This window comes from Miniopterus natalensis, chromosome 2 (genome assembly GCF_054644295.1).
Source record: "Miniopterus natalensis isolate mMinNat1 chromosome 2, mMinNat1.hap1, whole genome shotgun sequence".
NCBI lineage: Eukaryota > Metazoa > Chordata > Mammalia > Chiroptera > Miniopteridae > Miniopterus > Miniopterus natalensis.
In genome coordinates, this window is record NC_142082.1 from 39,196,504 (window position 1) to 39,219,026 (window position 22,523).

The 22,523-nt window shown below is 38.0% G+C and overlaps 1 protein-coding gene across 1 annotated transcript in view; it reads left to right on the top strand.

Annotated features, from left to right (window-relative positions):
* Positions 1–20,620, top strand: part of DCT (dopachrome tautomerase) — a 32,519-nt gene extending 11,899 nt beyond the window's left edge. Inside the window, exons 5-8 of the mRNA XM_016224160.2 lie at positions 819–998; positions 3,157–3,292; positions 16,362–16,563; positions 20,146–20,620. Of these exons, the coding sequence (XP_016079646.2) occupies positions 819–998; positions 3,157–3,292; positions 16,362–16,563; positions 20,146–20,339 (712 nt within the window). The 3' untranslated portion in view covers positions 20,340–20,620. The remainder of the gene's footprint in view (positions 1–818; positions 999–3,156; positions 3,293–16,361; positions 16,564–20,145) is intronic.
* The last annotated feature ends 1,903 nt before the right edge of the window (positions 20,621–22,523 follow it).

Sequence of the window (22,523 nt, forward strand, 5' to 3'; positions counted from 1 at the left end):
CTTCAAGAGTTGCCTAAACTTATCTGACCCTGGCATCCTTATTTCACAGACCATGTCACTGGGACACACTTGGGAAATGCTGCTGTGGAGGCTTTTTTTTGGCCTAGTTTTAGGGACAGGCCTCTTTCATCCTCGTGTGCGCTGATTCTACTCTCACACCCCTGGTATTATTCTCTCACCCATTAAACCCCACAGAGAAACAGCTTTAAAGTTTCATCTCTGTCAGTGGAATGACACTCTGATGGTGGAATGTCAGACCACAGCAGGCATGTAGAATATAATCTTTTTTGGGCATGGAACTTTCTCAGCTTCCATGTTCATGACATAACCATTCCCACTGCCTTGGAGCATTTGCTAATACAGCGCTTGTCCTAATACCTCCCTCCATATCGTTTCATCTGTTTCCACTCTGACCGCCTCCATTTGCCTTCAGTTTGCCTAAAATGCTTTCCTAGCTTTACGTAGGCCCTTCTGCCCCAACTGGCTTAGCTCAGGGGAGTTCTGAATCTCTCTTCAGTTCCTCAAGATACAAGTGCACATAATAGGAATCACAATCTTGTCTGTAAATCCTCTTACAGTCTTTACAGTGGAATGGTACTTATGCATACTTATTCATAGATCATAGTTGCACCTATATTTTTGAAGCTCTTTAATCCATAATTACTTTTGTAGGTAGCACTTTTACCACATATTTTTGACCCTTGTAAGTTAACTGCAACACACTTTATGGTATGACTCTGATTGATTTGCTTGGCCCAAAGTTATGCTATTCTCTACACATTGACATATCCTTTCTTTAATCCCCTCACGAATCTTAGCTTAGATGACTACAACCGCCGGGTCACTCTGTGTAATGGAACCTATGAAGGTTTGTTGAGAAGAAATCAAGTGGGAAGAAATGGTGAGAAGTTGCCATCCTTAAAAGATGTACAAAACTGTCTGTCTCTCAACAAGTTTGACAACCCTCCTTTCTTCCAGAACTCCACCTTGAGCTTCAGGTAGGTGCTTTGAACTCTGCTAGACTGGCACTTGACAATACTTTTAGGTTTTCATGCCCATGATTGAAATGAGCTGAAAGGAAATCCAGGTGTTAGGAGACATTTACAAAACTAAGTAATGGAGGGGGGCTTGATAAGGAGAAATAACCAGGGATTAGTGTTAGAAAAGTCATCATCTACCCCCTATAAATAACAATGTAGTTTTAATAACTTAGCTATTTAAAGCCATTTTTTTTTTGCATCTCTAATTTCTGTACATACAGGGTATCCCAAAATAATGTATACACGCATTAACAGCTGATAGCTCAATTTTGAAAATAAGATGTATTTTAATAAGCACTGCCTTTATAATTACTCAGTGTGTGTATACATTTGGGGGGGACACCCTATATATAAGTACAGTCTTCAGAACAATGGTACCTCATTAAACATAGTATTTAAAAATATTTGCAAAAAAGTTTGGTTCATGCTCTTTCTTTTTTAAAGTACATCTTTCTTTATTGATTTCAGAGAGAGGAAGGGAGAGAGAGAGACAGAGATAGAGATGATGAGAGAGTTGTCATTGACCAGCTGCCTCCTGCACGCGCTCAACTGGGGATCAAGCCCGCAACCCAGGCATGTGCCCTGACAGGGAATCCAACCACAATCTCCTGGATCATAGGTCGATGCTCAACTGCTGAGCCACGCCTTGCCAGGCCATGATCTTTCTTTTACTTTTCTGTCTTTTTTTATTTTTATTTTTATTATTTTTTAAAATTATATCTTTATTGATTTTCAGAGAGAGGAAGGGAGAGGGAGAGAGAGAGATAGAAACATCAATGATGGAAGAGTCATTGATCGGCTGCCTCCTGCCCGCCCCTCACTGGGGATCGAGCCCACAACCTGGGCATGTGCCCTGACTGAGAATCTAACTGCGATCTCCTGGATCCCAGGTTGATGCTCAACTGCTGAGCCATGCCCAGCCGGGCTTTTTTTCTTTTTTAAAAAAAGTATCTGCCATAGATCTTAATATTGGGGTCTGATATCTCAGAGGAGAATTACAGACTTAACGCAACTCAAATTACAACACAGCAATGACATTACCATGCTTGAAATGTAAAGGTCAGCTAATAATTCTCTCCCTCTAAAAAAACGATAAGAATTACGAGAATTATGTGTGTATATGATTTTCAACAAAGATAAATGGGATGCCAAAAAGAAATGGTGGATAGATTCATATTCTTCTCCTAAACTGGATTTTCTCTCTCTCATCTGTGTGTAACTGACCGGTTATTTAGGGCCAGGGGCAGGATAGACTGAACTTAAATGCAGAGGTTGTGTTAAGCGTAGCAGGTCTCAGGGTCTGTGGTGGATTGGCACAGCCCTCAGGGTAGTGTGACATGAAGGGCAACTTTGAAGACTGACTTTAAAAGGAACATGCGTTAGTTTTTCCTTTGGGATAAAAATGCTTCTGACATAGATTGCATTCCATATAGATTCAAGAGAGTGGTTCTCAAAATGTGGTGTGCAGACAACCATAAACAGCATCACCTGGAATTTGGCTAGAAATACAAATTGTTGGAACCCAGCCTGCATCTACTGTAGTGGGGCTTGAAATAAGAGTTTTTCTCCAGTGATTCTGGGGTATGCTCAAATTTGAGGATCACTGAGTTAGAGTATGGACAATTAGAATTTCCTGAAAATGGAGAGGTTGAAAAAAAAGGATAGGGAAATTTGGGGATGTTTAGAACACTGAATATAAATTACAGTAAGCTTCAGGTCTATTTAGTTGAGAAATAAGAATAAAATATTATATGTTAATTCAAAAAATGTCTATTGATCACAGACCAAGTAGTGGGTATGGCACTGAGCCCTGACAATAAAACTCTGAAGAAAACTGCCCTCTAGGGGTTCATCACCTGGCATGGGAGACAGATGTGAAGGTAAAAAATTGTCATACAGGACACAAAAGAGATATAATCTAACTGAGCAGGTGAAGAACTGGTGCTGAATATGAATTCCCTCCCCTTAAAGGATTATTTCTTAGTTAATGAGCCATGGCAGAGCTTCCCATTTCCCTACCCAATCTCAAATTAGAAGATGATTATGTAGGCTGGAGCAAATAAAAAGACCTTTATCAATTTGTGACTGTTGCTGCTGACATACTGCTTTCTCTTAGGAATGCCCTGGAGGGGTTTAATAAAGCAGATGGGACCCTGGACTCTCAAGTGATGAACCTTCATAATTTGGTTCACTCTTTCCTGAACGGGACAAATGCTTTTCCACATTCTGCTGCCAATGATCCTGTTTTTGTGGTATGTACAAGGGCTCAGAATAGAGAAAAGATTTTCTAGATAATATGTTAGATTTATTTTCTTTTCAATAAGATTAAAGTTTGGTATGTGTTTTATTCTCTGTGCAAACAATGGGATGTATACATATGAAAACTAACTTTAATCTGCACCATAGGGGTGGTTATAGAGCGTTTGAGGTGCCCTTATCAGAAACTTGCACTTTAGAGATGGTTAGCTTTGGAATGATTCTAGATAAGAGCTTACAGTCGAGGGGTAGATTTGTAAATTAGCGTAATGATATTATAAATTATGTCATAATTTAGCATAATTTATACTATAAATTAGCATAATGATGAATGATTTTTAATTGGTGGAATTAGTGGTGTTGAAGGTAAGTGGTGGGCTAGATGGATTTTGTAGACACCATGATCCTTGCATGAAGTCCAGCAAATCTGGCACCTTAGAAACAGCACACAAAGTCCAAAGCTCTATTTGGTGTTTGGCCCTGGTCCCCTCACTTCACAAAGGATTCTAATTGAACATCAATTGCTCCTGCTGTCAGAATATCATTGTGTTTACTTTGGAGTGAATCTTCCATGCAAGACACTTGCCAGAGGAAAGCTTGTACTTCCCTGGGTGTACAAGAACAGGTTCTTTCACTTCTGTGTCTACTTGCTAATAAGTGTTTGTAGGTTTACTAGAATTTGGTCTTATATTTGCTTTCATTGTTTCACACACCTAGTAGCAAATATACTTGAGATGGTGGGACACATGGCCACTGTCCAACCCCAATTGCAGGAGCTTCTAATATATAAAACAAGCTGGTAGAGCTGAATGGACAAACCAAGCTAGGTCATTTGCAAACTTGAAGGTGTTTTCTTTGGTCCTGTTGTTACCTGACAGAAACCTGGAATGGGTCTGCCTCTGGTGGGCCTATAGTGTGTGGGTTCTTGACTTTGTGCAGGAAAGGTTTCACAACATGAGTCAAGGTGATCCTGAGAGTGCGTTTATTAAAGCTGAGAACAGTAAAACAAGGAAAGGCTTAGGATAGAAGAAACAACAGGTGAGAGCCTAAGCCGGGCTGCTTTGGCTCCCTAGAAATGTTATGGGAAAGAAGTGAGGTAAGGCTTTGGCTCACTAGGAAGTCAGAGAAAAGGGGAACTTGGGGATGGATTGAGGGGGTTAGCTCAGGACGAGCTGCCACTGCCCAGTTCTCTCCTGGTTGCAAGTCTAGTGGGGAGCCTTAGAGTTTAGGAAATGCACGCCTGGGGGGAAGAAAGGTGTGGGTGTGCTCCTGGGGGAGAGCATGCCCTGGCTCCTTCATCTTGAGGGCTTTAAAGGCTGGGAGTTTAAGGAAGGTTTTAGGGGAGGATCTCAGCAGAATTTCATCAGCTTTATGCTGATGCACCAAAAAGAGATATATCCCCTTAACTTTATTCATCCTTGGGTGTGGTTGGCACAAATGGCAGAAACTGGATTTCTGCTATCTATCTCCCTGAGTAGGGTGATTTAAGCTATTTTCCCTGTAGCTGTGGAGGAAATGTGCAAACCATTTACTCTTAAGCGTCCCCAGTTGGGGAAGATAGGGTTTTGCGATTTACTAAATGGCTGTAAACTGTGTGGCCATTTAACTACCTGTGTCGGTTTCCCTGTTCCACTTGTCCTGGCTTACTAGCCTGTCTCGATATGACTTGGATAGATGGTTTCAGAGCAATTACAAGAAGAGATTTCACCACTGGTACTTTTTTATTTTGCTAGTATTTTGAGTTTATATTATTCAGATTAGATCATACTATAGCAAACACTATACGTTCTTTTTCTGCCCAGGATTTTCCTTACCTTGATGTTAGCCTTAGCAATGTGTTTTAGTCTGCTTAGGATTCCATAGCAAAGTAGCACAGATGGGGTGGCTTACACAACTGAAATTTATCTCTCACAGTTCTAGAGACTGGGAAGTCTAAGATCAAGGTGATGGCTTATCCGGTTCTTGGTGAAAGACCTCTGCCTTCTTGCTGTGTCCTTACATGGTAGAAAGAGAGAGGCAGTGAGCTCCTGGTGTGTCCTCTTATAAGGACATTAATCCTATAGTCTCAGGGTCTTGCCTTTATGACATCATTTAACCTTAATTACCTCCTAATAGGCCTCATTTCCAAATATAGGCACATTGAAGATTAAGGCTTCAACATAAGAATTTGGGGGCAGGGTAGGGTCACAATTCCATCCATAGCACAGTGCATCCTAAAACAATTAGTTTATAGCAGTTTATTTTTCTGGACTCCTGGAAGGCCATACAACATAATCAAAAGAGCGCAGGATTACACATCAAATCCGTTTCATTCAGTCCTGCCCTGTGCAGCCTGGGACCTTCACTGAAATATGTGGAGCCTCTTTTTCCCACTCTGCAAAGTTCCGGTCACAGGCCTGATCTGGTGTTGGGGAAAAGTGTTGTGCTCATTAAAGCAGCTTCATAATAAATTAGGATATTATGAAGCTAGTCTAGAAACTGTCAAATCCAATACAAATGTTATCATAAAAATATCGACATGTTTTATAGTAGTTGGTGGGAAAGAATCAGAGAACTATGTGTTGCATTTGAATTTCCAAACCTTAATTAAGGTTCATATTGTTCTCCAAAGCAGACAGTTTTGCCTTGAGGTGATTTACTGACAAGCACAAAGGCAGAAGTATTTCAAAGGTGATTATTATTTTTATTCCATCCACAGTACAAAAAAAGGAGATTCAAAGAGGGAAGGGGGTAAAAGTTTAGCTGTCACGACTCTAAGCTTGCCTGGTGGCGTGAAGGTTGAGGTAGTGTTCTGGACTCTCAGATAGAAAAAAGCATGGGAAGAGTGAGTTGTAAGAAATCCTGAGATGGAGCAGTCTGTGGAGCTGTTCCTTCTTTCTAAAAAATGTCTCTCCCATCTGTGTGGAAGCAATAAATGAAGGTTGTCACAAATGTGGACTATCGGTCTCAACGCCTAATAAGGGGGAAGGCTTATCTGTTAGGTCTCCCCAGCTATCTTTGCTTCTCTGTAAGAGGTCTGCCCTGTTCAATGGTTCTAATGTGGTATTTCACAGCATTTTTCTGGCTATCATCTCAACAATCAGCTTATGTCAAGCATTTCTGGTGCCTACCTTCTCTGCTATACATCTATTTACCCATACTATATTTCTAAATAAATTTTTACTAAAACATACATTTTCTTTCTTTCAGTTTTATATTTCAATTGCAGTTGACACTCAATATTATTTCATATTAGTTTTATGTATATAGCGTTGTAGGTAGACAATCATATATTTGACAAAGTGATTCCTCCGATATTTCCAGTACCCACCTGACACCATACATAGTTATTACAATATTATTGACTATATTCCCTGTGCTGTACTTTACATCCCCATGACTATTCTGTAACTACTAACTTGTACTTCTTAATCTCCTCACCCTTTTCACCCCGCCCTCCAACCACCCTCCCCTCTGGCAAGCATCAGTTTGTTCTCCAAATCTATGAGTCTGTTTCTGTTTTGTTGTTCAAATATTTTGTTCTTTAGATTCTTCACAGAAGTGAAATCATATGGTATTTGTCTTTCTCTGTCTGACTTATTTCACTTAGCATAATACCCACTAAGTCCATTCCTGCTGTCACAATGGTAAGATTTAATTCTTTTTTATGGCCTAAAACATACATTTTCAACTGTGTGTTGTTTGTACACGCAATCCATATTTATAAAGAAAAATGTCACAGTACTCCTAATCCAATACTCCAAAATATTAAGAGTTGAACAGCAGAATCCTCCGACAGATTGAGAATTATACTCCAAATCTTTCTCTCCTACTAAAGGCAATAAAGATGATCCTAGTAATTTGATTTTCAGCATCTTAAGTCTCAAGGTCTGCTGGTCTTATTTCTTACTTTTGAGGAAGCCCACTAAGTGTGCACAGCTTGGCAACATTTTTCTCTGAATGGCCAGATAGCAAGTTTTTAGGCTTTGCAGGCTGGACAACCTCTGTTGCAGCTACTCAGCTCTGCCACTGTAGCATGAAAGCAGCCATAGACAATACATGAACAAATGAGTGTGGTGTTCTAATAAAACTTTATTTATAAAAACTGGTGGTAAGCCTTATTTGGCCACAGGCTTTAGCTTGCCAAACCTTGCTCTAAGGGATCAGTGTCCCTTCTCTGCACTAGGGATATCTCTTTAGCTATTCTTCTCTTCCTGTTCTAGTTGGAAGCCCGCATATGAATTTATGGATGGGGAATTCCATGACTTACATGTAGTTCAAAGATACTAGATGTTTAATCATCCTTGTCTTCATTACTTTTAATGCCTTTAATATTTAACATTTTGGTTTTCTTTGGGATATGTTATCATGTACATATAAATAAACAAAAAGCTACAGCCTTTCTTTGAAGGCACAGAAGAATAATGTTTTAGCACTAGTTCAAGAACTCACAAATACTGTAGTCTATTTACAAAGAGTTTCATTCTGAAACCAATTTAGCCTTAAATGATTTTTCACATATCAAGAGCCAGGTTAAAAGCATTTAAGTTAACAGAGTAATAGCTTCTGGAATTTCAAATTCATGAGGCAATTCATGCAAATATGCTGCATGCATTTATTAAAATTATTTTTTGTGAAAGCTCTTCAAGCAAGAGAGGTATAAAGTTCTATGAGATCACAGTAATGAGTAAAAGAAGGTATAATGATAAAATACAGAAAAAAGTCTCCGAACCAATTTCTGAAATTCTAATAATTCCTAAAGTAATCGAAGGAAATGCACACATTTATCATGGAAAATAAGATCAGGTCACAGCTAAATAGTGCTGTCTTCTATTAATTATAGATAAAACCTATAAAAAAAAAAAAAAAAAAAAAGGAGCCCAATGACTGTAGAGTTAAGTAGCTGAGTTAGCTGCCATGGAAGTAACTAGGGTAGAGACTGGTAATTCTCTTCCTGATTCCTAAAGATACTATTCTTCTAGTGTGCTTGAATGCCATTCTTTTAGAAAGGTACATTGGCAGGTTCGTTCTTTCTACTCCTCAGTGGCTGGGAGATGAGTAGGTTGCAAGGTTAATACCCACTCAACAGCTAGTGTTTGTTCTCCACCTTTTACACTGAAATTCTAAGTGGAATAAGACAAGCATGTAGCCTTAATACCACTGGCATTTCTTAACGATGACAATCAATTGAATAATGTAGGAATTTAGGAAAATAAAGCAAGAAAAGAGAAAATGAGTTTCTGAAAACAAAGATCTGATGGGCTATACTAGGTTTATCCTGTAAGACCCCTTGTGACTCTATTGTTGTAAGCTGTAGTAAAATTAGTAATATTAATAATTAGTAAAAAATAACAAGTATACAATACTTCTGAGTTAATATGACTTTGGTTGCAATTGTAAAAAAGAAGTACATAGGACATTGCTTTTCTCTCCCCAAGAGACAAGCACTTATAAAAATAGATATATTTTACTTATCTTTCTTAAAATGTTTATAATTAGATTAGTAGTTTGAGTAGTAACAAGATGCTCTGTCAATTTAAAATTTTTAATGGTTTAATGATTTTTAAATGATTTATAATTGCAGAAATATTGTCAAAAGGTTTTAAAATGTCTGTAATTCCATCTGTTTTTCTGCTTATTTCCTTTCATATTTTTTATGTTTATACAGTTGAAAATTTTTAAATTAAATTTATCTTTATCGTTGAAAGTATTACAAATGTCCACCCCCCCACACACACTGATTCCCTCCACCCTGTTACCCGTCCCCCCAGGCCTTCACCCCACTATTGTCTGCATCCATGGGTCTGTGTCCATAAATGCATATAAATTTTAATGTTAATCTTTCCCTACCCCCCATGTCTTTTGATTGGGACACTTAATCCCTTTATATTTAAGGTTATTATTGATAGGTACATATCTATTGCCAATTTATTTCTTTATGCCTATGTTTCTCATTCTCTCTATTTCAATTTCTTATTATAGCAGTCCCATCAACATTTCTTACAATGCTGGTTTGGTGGTGATAAATTCCTTTAGCATTTTTTTAATTTCTGGAAAGCTCTTTATTTCACCATCTATTTTGCATGATAGCCTTGCTGGGTAGAGAAGTCTTGGTTTCAGATACTTGTTTTGCATTACCTTGAATACTTCATGCCATTCCCTTCTGGCCTGTAGAGTTTCCGATGAGAAATCAGCTAGTAGCCTTATAGGAGCTCCTTTGTAGGTAATGGCTCACTTTTCTCTTGCTGCCGTTAAGATTCTCTCTTTGTCTTGAATTTTTGGCACTTTAATTATGATGTGCCTGGGCGTGGGCCTCTTTGGGTTCTTCTTGCTTGGGACTCTCTGTGCCTCCTGAATTTGTGTGACTTTTTCCTTGACCAGGTTAGAGAAATTGCCCTTTAGAAGGTAGAATGATTTTCCCTCCTACCAGCTATGTAGCAGAGTGACAATTTTTCTGTTCTCTTTCATTAGTACAGTGTGTTATTATGCTTTTTAATCTTTGCCAATTTGATAGGTGAAAATATTTTAGTGAGTTTATTTTTTCTTTCTCTTCTTATAAATGAAGTTCAGCACCTTTTTTATATATTTAAAGAACTATTTGCACTTGCTTTTCTGTGATTTGTTTGTTCATTAGGATAATGACCACTGGGGAGAGAAAAAAACACAGAGCTAGTTTTGGAAGAGAATTAGTGAAAGAGATCTCTTCTCTATGTAAGCTAGTAACAAAATACAACATGGTCTTTTGATATTTTATTTTCATGAAAACTTAACACTCTCCTCATATAAAATGTGTTTTCTAGGTTTCACTAGCTTATGATAAGCTAACGTGATCATTGACACCATATCCAACCTCTAGAACAGTGCCTGGCACTTAGTACATGCTCAGTAAATTTTTGTTAGGAAAATGTTATATTATTGAGTATTTATTAATGTGTCTATCTAGTTGTCATGAAAACATAACCTTTTAACTTCACAAAAAATATGTATGATAAAGCACTCTCTTTGTTTTAAATATGGGGAAAATAAAGTTCAGAGGGGCTAAGAAGTGAGTATAAGCTCATATGAACCAGTAAGTGGCTGCGCAGAGAACACAAGAAAAATTTCCTACTCTAGAAACTTTCCCCATGTCATGCCTCTAGCTACAATTTAGCCTTTTGTCATTTTAGACAATTTTTAGTTTGATCCCTTCACAATTGCTTTCATTATAGCTGAGGAAATGTAGTTTTGTTAGATTATGTTGATAAGAATTAACACTAATTGGTGAAGGACAGGTCTGAAAGTTTTTGCTTAGATTTTAAAAAGATAGGGCATTGGTTTTATGATGAGTTCTAAAATGCCACATTTACTTATTTAATATATATATTTAAAAATAACTGAGACATACAATCACCAATTCAGTAAGTAATATAACATCTTGGTGAATTTTTTAAGAGCTAGGGTGCCAGAGAGGGTGGCTGGCCACCTGCTTGGGCAGGGCCTCCCAGAGTGGCAGGATTTCTATAGGCTCAGTCTGGGGGATGCTTTGTGCTGTTGTTTTTTCTTTTTTCTTAACTTGGCAGGTGCTAAATCCTAGATAGAGTTGAAGGGGTTCTAGACTTTATAAGGATAAACCCATGCTCTATTGAGAAAAACAAAACCTATACTAAGAGATGAACTATATATACTTCCTTATTGATGAAATTAAGTGGCATAATGGCAAACCACAATTTATACACATCTGAGATGCTTCTAGAATTGATTTGATTTACTCTCTCCTAAAACTTTGGTGATTCCTTACCATGAATGGCCTGGGAGTATCTCAGTTACCTAGACTCTCTTTTAACATCACTGGCTCTCTCTCTGAAACCTGTATTATCTGGTTATGAGGAATGCTGAACTGGTCACTTCTATTAAAGCTGACATACTAATAGCAGAAACTTCTCATAGGTTTCTATTTACATCTGCTTAAAGTTTAACCCTTAAACTACAAGCTTTCTTGCTCAAGAATTTAGCAACTGAAATTTTAATGCTATTGATACTTTTTTATTATGCATGCTATCATATCTTGTATACAATGTATGTTGAAAACATTTTACATATACATATGTACATTTTTATTGCAGTATTATTAAACTAATATATGGAGAAAGTGTGTTTTCCCTACTTATATAACTCCTGCAAAATGCCTGAAAAATGCCTCCTACTCTGTCTGCTCAGGATGCAAGGTGGATAGGGAAGGATAAGTCCTCATTTAATGTCATCAATGGGTTCTTGGAAAGTGTGACTTTAAGTGAAACAACCTGTAACAGAACCAATTTTTTGGTGTTCTCTCTTTTTTTTTTTTATATCTTTATTGATTTCAGAGAGAGGAAAGGAGAGGGAGAGAGAGAGACAGAAACATCAATGATGAGAGAGTCATTGATCGAGCCCGCAACCCAGGCATGTGCCCTGACCGGGAATCGAACCCTGATCGCCTGGATCCCAGGTCGACGCTCAACCGCTGAGCCACGCCTGGCTGGGCCAGAACCAATTTTAACATAGGCTAATTGATAAAAACAAGAGTGAAGTTCCTATGGCATATTTCTGGTCATAAAAACATCACCAAACTTCTAAATAAAGACCCCAAGCACTCCTAATATAAAATATGGAAATAAATGTGAGCTATTCATACACTTAAGAAAGATGGATAAGAAGTTAACTTGCTGATTGCAGTTCAGGGCCTCCGGTGGGCGGAGCCTCTCCGGCGCTCCGGGCCCAGGCAGGCACCCACCCGGGCAGGCCCCCTTCCATCGCTGAGCACACTCACGCACACACCCGCACCCACTCAGATGGGGATACGCAGACACACCGGTCCACCTACCAGGCACATCTTTGGGATGTGGGAGGAAACCGAAGTCCCCAAAGAAAAGCCACGCAGACGTGGAGAGAATGTACAGACTGCACACAGACAGTGGCCTCGGCTGGGAATTAATTTATTTTTTTACTAATCTTATAACAAAATGATGAATGAAACACCATTTCGAGGACCTGCTGTATAGTAAAATGGGAAGCCCCTCATCGTGGCTACACACTGCCCAGAAGACTATTCTTGCTCAAATGTCCTTTTTTCTACGATGGTTTCCTGTCTCACCAACTGTGCTGTGTATGGAGTACACACCTCCCTGTGGCAGAGCTTAGGTAGCTCAGTGGAAGCTTGGGTGTTGTTTAAGTCCCCCATGCCTTCCCCCCCACTATTTAGGAAAATGTAAATGCAACATCCCGATTACGCACTGCTTCAAATCCTTGGTAGAACAAGGCAAGAATAAATAAATATTACCATAAAATAACAAGCACGGTTAAATATGATTTTTTAAGAATTACCATTAGGAATCTCTTAGTTAGGAATTCAGACCCAACTTTTTAATTATGCCTTCTACCTGAAGTTTTAAGTTGGAACTTCCCATAGGGAACTGTGTGTCTCTCTTATGACCTTTAGGTGCTCACATATCAGTTCTCAGAGGACCAGAGCATTATCACATTACCACAGTAAGAGCCACTCTGAACTGAACGGCGTCTCTGGATAGCACACATGCACCCAAATGATGAACACCCATGTGCTGGTGCTGCTCCCCCAGATGCAAATACTCTTGTCATGTCACCAGCGTGGCAAGATTCTGAATTTGCAACCATCTGAGTTAAGGTTAAGTTTGAAAGTAACTTTATCCTCCAATGATCATGAAAAAGATATGCATGCATTCTCTATAATTTGTTAAGTTTCTTTATGCCTGTAAGCACAATATTTGTTGATTGATTACTTTCCTCTGCAAGGGTTACATTTAAATTTTTTTACCTTGAAAGCTCGTATAATTACATTTTCTTCAATAGTTGAAGAAATTTCTGCAAGTTGAAATTTAGTGTTTTTTTCTTCTTCCTGTATCTACGTTTATTTTGTTGGGAAAAGATAGAATAGGTTCATATACCAAAATTTGTAACTTCATTTCTGAAGCACTCTATTTTTAATACCAAAATATAACTACGTATCTCTATGACAGAAATAAGGCAACAACAGCATAGTTTTATTTTACTTTTGCTTTTTTTTGTAAAATTATATTTAGCCTTTACAGAGAGATTATCTGAGTTCATTTTCAACTTGTGTCTAACCAAGGTACCATTAGTTTCTCAAGAGCAATTCAAAGTATATTGTTTAGGAACAATGTTCACAACTTTTACAAAAATACCTATTCTACAGGTTGTATTACTTCTCTTTCTAGTCCGTGGATATGTTATTGCTTCCAGTATTTTGTTTATTGCATTCTTTGCATTTTCTTGGCACACACTACACCTTTTTTTAAACTACATTCTATAAATTGGGTACTTTATATAGAGTTCCTTCCAGAGCATTTATTGTATAATGTTTTATAGCCCTCTGAGACCTGTAATCTCTCCCTATTACTTTTCCTGTTCTTTTATCTCTTCACACTGTCAATTGCTTTAAGAGTCTTGTCTCCTTCTTTATTATTTACACTCTGTACTGGGTGAATTCTGGTACTTTCCAAAAGTTATTTGCCTCTTTCAGCCCTAAATCTGGATCTTTCTATGTCCTGAGAGTCTCTTGTCTTTTTTTCTAATCACAATTTGATTTCTGACTTGAATTCAGACAGTATCATCAAGTTCAAGAAATATTGTATGGACTTCTTTGGAAAATACATTCTGGTACAGCCCTTAGATACTTTTTCCGTGTATCACTTAAGATTTGCTTCAGCTGCTTAGGACAGAAAACCCAAATTGCAGAAACCTAAACAAAAAATAAGTTTATTTTTCTCTTATGTGGAAGAGCTCCAGTGGCAGGCAGTCCAGGCTGGTATAGTATCTCCAGTCATGGTGGACACTTTCTGTCTGTTTGCTCCACCATCCTTGGTGAGTGGCTTCTTTTCTTAACTTGGTTGTTGGCTCTGAAGGTGGCTGCTGCAGCTCTGGCCATCACATCCACATTCCAGGAAGCAGCAAGAAGAGACGGAAAGGGAGAAAGGGACATTTAAACCTGAAACAGCCACCTTCAAAGAACTTCCCTAGAAGTCCCATCCAACGACTTCCAATTAAATCTCACGGATAATTTGGCATATTGCTTCACTCAATATACAAAGGAAGTTACTGGAGAGAAAGAAGGGAATGAGCGTTGGGTAAGCAGCCAACAGTGTTTGCCTCCCCGAGACATTCCCCCTGCAGGGCTTGGGCTCCATGCATGAGGCAAAACTTCCTTTTGAGGCTGGCAGGCTCCCCAGGCCACAGCCGGAGGGTGACGCGTACCTTCCCTCTCTGGGAAACTCCTAGCCCTCTCTGGATGTTCCAGGATACAGGCCATGTGGTACCTTTTTCAGGGACACACACCAACAAATGCTTAGCTCCTTTCCCGGGGATGATGACCCTCCTCAAAGATGACTCTTTTTGAAATCTACTTGTGAGAAACACTGATCACTTGCATTATTAAGTATTCTTCCAAAGATGTTGCTTTCACAATAATCTATGCCTTTATCCTTTTGGGGTGTAAATTTTGTCACTCAAAGCCAAGACTTTAGAATTCAGAAATCTTTTATCTCTCTAAAATCCCAGGTCTTATAATTTGATATTTTGGTTTTTAAGATGATTGTCTCTGCCATAAACTTTAAAAATCTATTCATGACAACAAATTCCCTTCAGTAAATCACTTGATTCCTGTTACTATCCCGAACGCAGCCCCTTGAGACAATGCAGCTAGAAAGCCCCTGCTGTTGCCTGACAGGGGCAACTAAACTGCAAGAACTTAGGGTAAGATATGAAAATGTTATCTTCTGAATAAACAACAGCAATATAAGCCAGAAGGGCAATATAATTAAAGGGGTTAAGAAGTGCAAAGAGCAAAGAATTCAGACTGGGGGCAATCAGGGAAGATGTGCCTGAACCATTGAGTTTGTTTGTGCTTGAAAGACTGTGATGCCAGAAAACAGACGGAATGACTTTGCAGATCAGCTAGAAAGGTGCCTGTGAATTGTACAAAAAATATAACTACTTTGCCCGTCACTGTCATTGGCCAACAAATACTTAGCATCAACTCTGCCCAGGTTGCGTGCTAAGCTTAAGGCTTCAAAGGTGAAAAGACCTTATCTCTGACATTTAGGAGTTAGGGGTCTTGTTAGGGTGAATAGGTAAATAAAAAACAAGTTATAATATAGTTTGTCCAGTGCTACGTTTGGGGTATAAGTAACAGTGGTCAATGGATGAATAAATTTATTAATAAGTATTTATTGAAATAAGTATCTTCCTCTCCCATGTGACAGGCCTGGGATGACAGGCACTGGGAACACAGAGGAAAGAAAAGCAGACAGTGCCTCTGAGCTCCTTGAACTTACCATCTAGGAATGAAAGGGGAACTCTAATGACCAGGCATAAAACCTCAGCTGAACTCACATGTACATCCTGCTGTGAAATCAGGGCTATCTATGTGTAAATCTTGCTGTTGGAATTTTAAAACATGTAATAATTTCTGTATTTAAGGACTTTAACAGCTTCCTTGAGAAAATTAAAATGAGCACTATGTTCATTATAACATTTTTAGACTTTCTTTTGCTGGCACAATGCCGAAAATTCACACGAGAGGGTTATAAAATGAGTACACAGAAGGGTACTCCAGGTGAGAAAAAAATTGAAAACCCATTTGGATATATTTTTTGAACTGTCCATTTGTATTACAATACTGGTAAACACAACCTCCTCTTTCTCTCCTGTTAAAGCAAAAGCACTTGGAAAATGACTAGACCATACACCTCACCTTCCTCGCCTTTTTCCTGAACTTAATCATTAACCAGCACTAGTGGAAGGCCTCAAATGTTCCCAAACCAATATTAAATCTGCAACAGAACCTCCATTTGTTCACTTGACAAAGGGATTTGTAATCCTGTTTGGAGATTTATGTCATACATTCTTGGAAACTTAACTAAAAACGCCAGTGGACATGCCACTGATATTAGATTGGGTATACAGAATTGTTAGTGTCAAGAAGAACCCTGTTCCATATTAGAGAAAGCTCCAATCAGATCGATCTAACTGAAACAGTCTGATAAATGTTAAACGTCGTGATCACCTGTCTTGCAGGTCCTCCATTCTTTTACTGATGCCATTTTTGATGAGTGGATGAGAAGATTTAATCCTTCTGTAGATGCTTGGCCTCAGGAGCTGGCACCCATTGGTCACAACCGGATGTACAACATGGTTCCTTTCTTTCCTTCGGTGACTAATCAGGAATTCTTTAAAACCGCAGACCAGCTTGGCTACAACTACGCCATTGACCTGCCAGGTAACTAATACAACTTCTAAATGGGTGATTCACTGATCTTTTAAAGGAGCTTTCTTTCCTTCTCTCTCTTTTAAAAATGTGAACCAAGGCCTTAAATTGAAGCATTCAGGTCTTGTTAAGTTTATTGGCAATTTTCTAGGATACATATATTTAGTAAAATGAGCCTTTAAAGAACTCATTAAACATCAGAAAAGGAACTGGTTGGATGACTGTTGTTTTAGAAAACTGAAAGTTGTTAAGAGACCTTATTCCACAGAGGAAGTATCTACTCCTACACTTGATTTGACAATTTTGTCTGAATTAATCGGAAGCTGGCCATACTTTGAACTGTTTAACGAGTAAAGTCAAAATGCATTAGCCTCATGTGGACAGGGACTTACAGGCGATCATTACTGGAAGGCAAGGTTGGGTTTAGGGTGAGGCAAGTACAGCACTTGTTTGGAGAGCAAAGATCAAGGGGAGGCCAAAGAGTTTAGCAATCTAGATAAGTAAAGAGATAATACAATATTTTAAAACAATTCAAAAAATCTTTGATGAATTCATTATCAAAATTTTAAATAAGACAGGCTGTTGTTTGTTTTATATCCCTGCATTATTTTGTAACTAGACCATTTTTTCCAATTTTCCCATACCACCCCTTATGGGCGGGTTTGCAAAGCTGACAATCGCCTGCCAACAGATTGGACCACATGGAACTTCATGTATATGTTTTATAAACTAATGTCTTTTTTTAAGTCATGTTTTTAAATTGTAGATTCTTTATTAGCTTTTCCCACTTGGTTCAAAATATGAGAGGATATTTTGATAAGTTTACATAGGGGCACACATTTTTTTTTTAACTTGCTCAGGCCCTAATATAGCTCCATGTGCCATTAAAGAATCTTAGTTTGCAGTATATACAAATATTAAATCATTATGTTGTACATCCAAAGCTAATATAGTATGTCAATTATACCTTATTAAGAAAAGAATCTTAAAACAGATTGAGAAAAGAAACTAGAACAAGAAAAAATCTTAATTTGTCAAGAAGTCAAAAAATACATAGTCCCTCTGCCAGTGGCTCTTCCCATTTGTATCTATTTCATCTTCACTAAATCTCAATCTACAAAGTAATCAGGACAGTTTCAGCTCGCATCTGTCTCTTTGGCTTCAGTGTCTTTCAGGCCCCAGAAACTGTCCTCTGCTTTTCCTTCTAGCTCTGCATCGACTGCTGCTTGTGTTCCCTACTGATTTGAAATTTTATTTCTTTGGGCAGCTGAGGATATCTCTTTGAAACTTCTTTTCCTTTTCTCAGGGACTAAACATAATAATAACCAAAAAGTTTGCAATGTGCATTTTGACTATGTTTCCATCTCTGAAATCAGTCAATTAACAGGTATAGACTGAGAGACTAAATATGCCCTAAATGCATTAACACACTAGAAGATACACATTCATGTTCATTTATTGGTCTGACAAATAAGTTTACAATCTTGTCTGGGGGAACATAACTGTAACCGACAGTTGGAGAAGGGAATGAAGGATTTGGAAAAGGAGATAGGTCTTGAGCTAGATTCAAAGAGATGGTAGATCTTGGGTAGCAGAGGAAGAAAGAAGGCAGCATTTTACATTGAAAAGACCAGGGATCAGTACTGTGAAAGGCACATGTAGTCTAGAGAGACAACTGTGAGAAGAAAGCCTGGTTGTATTAGAAGGTTTGGGTGGAAGATTATGGGGAATTAAAGTTGGGTCTGTGATGCACACATGAAACCTATATAATTTTATTAACCAATGTCACCCCAATAAATTCAATTAAAAAATGAGTATTGAATAGTTAAAAAAAAAAAATAAAGTTGGATCTGTGAGAAGGACCTGATTACCTAGGGCTTTAAAAGATAGGCAAAAACCACAATTAGATACCATTTTATAACCATTAGGATAGCTACTACCAAAAAAGGCAGAGAATAACAAACAAGTATTGATTGGGATGTGGGGAAATTGGGAACCTTGTGCACTGCTGGCTGAAATGTAAACTGGCATAGACTCTGTGGAAAACAATATGGCAGCTCCTCAAATAATTAAACAGAATTACCACATGATCCAGCATATCTGCTTCTGGGTATATACCACAATGAAAGCAAGTACTCAAACAGATACCTGTACACCTCTGTTCATAGCAGCTTTATTCACAGTAGACGTAAGGTGGAAACAACCCAAGTATTCACTGATGGGTGAATGGATAAATAAAAAGTGGTACGTCCATACAATGGAGTATTATTCAGCCTTAAAAAAGGAAGGAAATCCTGTCACATGCTACAGCATGAATGAATCTTGAAGACAGTATGCCAAGTTAAGTAAATCAGTGCAAAAGACCAAGCATTGTATGATTCCACTTCTATGAAGTATCAAGAGTAGTCACGTTCATAGAGACAGAAAGTGGAATGGTGCTCACCAGGGTCTGGGGAGATGGGAGGTGAGTAAGTTCCTATTTTTGTTCTGCAAGATGAAAAAAGTTCTGTGGATGGGTGGTGGTGATAACTGCATAACAATGTGAATGTACTTACTGTCACAGAACTGTATACTTAAAAATGGCTAAAATGGTAAGATATATGTTATGTGTATTTTACCACAATTAAAAAAATACTACTACTTTTGAAAAAGCTAGGCAGGGGAGTTTGGACAATGGCAAAATGCAATCATATTTGGTTCCTGAACAAAGAAAGGCAGAGTCAAAATCTGTTTTAAGAAGCTGAGACTGGCAACAGACTTTGCTGGATTATAGCAAAAGGAGACGAATTAAAATCCTATTTGATGAATCCCACCAGGATGGGTCAGAGCCCTCTGTGGGACTGAAGGTAAAGAAGGAGAATCTCCTTTTAGATAAGTGTAGGGTATAGAAGAAGAACCCAGTGTAGAGAAACTGAATTTAAGAACAGTTGTCCAAGGTTAATATAACTTTAAAAGAAATGACAAATAAGCATAAATATACTAGAAATAAATCCATTACTTTTATGGAAGAATGATTATAAAATACATTTGAGTAGAGGATTGGATTTATCATGTGGAAGATTCAGATTTTATTCACAACTATCTAAATGGGTACAAATTTTATCCGTTCGTGCTACTGAATGCCTCCTGCTATAATAACCCATCTGATCTGTCTTGCACATTTATCATTCTATAAAAAAGGTAGAGACAATGGCAGAAATTCTCCACCTGAGGGTTGCATATTTTGCAGTTCACCAGATACCATTTTAGTATGCAGTTACAAATGAGTTTCTAACTCACAAAAGTAGTCACACACACTTCCTTGGAGGGTTTATTCTGTACAAATGTTTATTGTAAGAAAAATTTAAAAATGCAATAAGCTGTACTTAAATAATGGAATGACATTTCCTGCTTCCTCAAGAAAGAAAACAATTGCAGATATGATAAATAGTTGGCGAGGAAGGAGAAGATAAATTTTATTCTAGCCATTGTAGTTTTGCTTTATCAACACAAACGCATGTGTCAAAGGGAAATTGGTTTATTTTTCCCTTTGCGAAGGGTATTCAGATGATGAAAACCTCAATCATAAGCCTTTATCTTCTGCTTTGATTTCAGTTGAAGAAACTCCAAGTTCTACCACGACTCTCCCAGTGGTTATGGGAACGCTGGCAGCTTTGGTTGCCCTTTTGGCGCTGCTGGCTTTCCTTCAGTACAGAAGACTTCGCAAAGGATATGCACCCTTAATGGAGACACATTTAAACAACAAAAGATACACAGAAGAAGCCTACGGTGCTCACGCCTTACCCTAGAGAAGAGGCCAGCCAAGCTGTGGTGGGAGCCTGACGACAAACTAACCCTCCCTGTTCTTCCTTTCGCTGACGGTCTTTAGCACAGCTCATTCCATTGTGGTGATGATCCCAGATACAGATGCTTTGCTGTAGTTTCTGGTTTGCTTTTTGTGTGTAACAGACTCAAGCTGACGTGCTTGAGGCCATCTCTACCCTCAAACAAAGGTAGAGCTAAGATTAATGGTATCTCATAATAGTTCCCCATATTGATTAAGTCTCCTCATGTTTTGAGAATATATATATATATATATATAAAAGTTGATAGTGTGGATTCATTGTAATTTGCATGTTAATGTAATTTGTGACTTGAATAAGATTATGGTTCAGTCTTTCTTAGCTCAAGTGCCTCCATTTGTAATGGGGTGGGGGTAGGCCGGCAGGCGCTTCAATGGTCTCTAAGCTCCCTTTCAGCTATAAATACCTATGCTTTTAGGGGCCTTTCTGATTATCTTTTTGAGGCTTCCTTTTCTTTTTTCTGTCTTTTCCTCTTCAGCCTTTAAAATGGTCATGAGGATGAAAATATGCCTTATTTCCCAAGTAGGATAGAGAATAAATGAATGAGTGAATGAGCAATTTGGTTCTTTTATAAATTAGACTTTGCTAAACTTATCAAAAGTCTGAAGTTCTTAACAGTAGATATATCACGAGATTCAATAGCTGGATAAACGAATTCTACAGTGATAAATAAGTGGGTGCGGGATTAAATTATAGAGCTTTCTAGTTAACTAATATGCAGTTTCAACATATTATCAAGAATAGAATCCCTCTTTCCAGGAAAGGCTGACTGAAGAAGGCTGCTGAGGCTATAATCCTGACGATGAAAACAATTTGATCTGAGCTCCATTGCTCTGAGGTCTCGTTTGACTGACCCTGAACCAAATTCCTTTGCTAGGTAGCCTCATATGGAAAATTTTTCACTTAAAATGCATTTGGCTTGTTTTAAAGAGTTGACTTTGGATTCACTAATGCTGCACTGTACTGACAGTTACTTATTGAATGCTAATCAGTTAAGTCTTATCATTTAAAGCAAACCATGTATACAAAATATAACACTTCAGAATTAAATGGTTATGTCCCACTAAGTAATCATCAGATCATGAGAGAGAAGAATGAGGCATTTTTTACTAAGATGTTTAGACTTAGCAATATGATCCCACTTCTGAGCAGAAGTTAACAGCTCTTAAGATTTCATCTGCTCATATCTGGTATCTGTGCATCTGGGGTGAGGCCAAAGTTCTAGAGGGTGGCCTGTCTGTGTGCTCATTTCAGCCCCTCTCTGGAATGGATGTGTGTAAAGAGTGGGTGTTAAGAGGACCCTGGAGCTGCCTTCTACTTACGGGGGCCTAGAAGGTGCAAGATTCACCAACACCCAGTGTTGCGCACTGGAATAGAACTGAGAAAGCCAGGGAAATGGACAAGGCCCAGTCTGAACTGAATTTGAGTCTCATAAAGATACAGGTATATTTGAGAGTAAGAATCAAGGTAGCCCAGAATTCTTCATGGGGGGAACCCCTGCTGGGACTTTTTTAGCCACAGCTACATCTGAATTCCTGCCTTTAACAGCGCTCATAGAAAATTCAACAATGTTTCATTAACATGCTCCACTTTTACAGTTTATGCTCTTGACTCAGGGCTGTTGTAGAACACATTCTTACATCCAATTTTCAAACCAAATGAGATCTATATTAAAATGAAGATATAGTTGTGTGTGGTAGGATGTTCCTGAAAAGTTGTGTATAAATCAATTATACATTAAATCACCAGGGGAAATTAGTTTTTATAGGTGAACTATTATGAATAATCCTATAAAGCAAATAACCACCTCTAGCTTCTATTTCAGGTATATCAGAATTTTCATACATCATGTTCTCCTAAGATTTGATTAAAGCAAGATCTATCTGAGGTAGAAGTAAAGAGTAGTCATTTATACTTAGCTACTTTTATCTGTAGTGCTGAACCTTATTATAAATGTTGTATTTTATAATGTTTTCCTGAAAGAAATAATTTCCTAATTTTATAGTTCATATAAGAGGAATAAAATTTTCTAATATTACAATAAATCAATGATGAATGCCTTTTAACAAATTTAAAGGTAGAACAAACCTGTAGAATAAAAAAGTTAGTATTTACGTACATTGAATATTA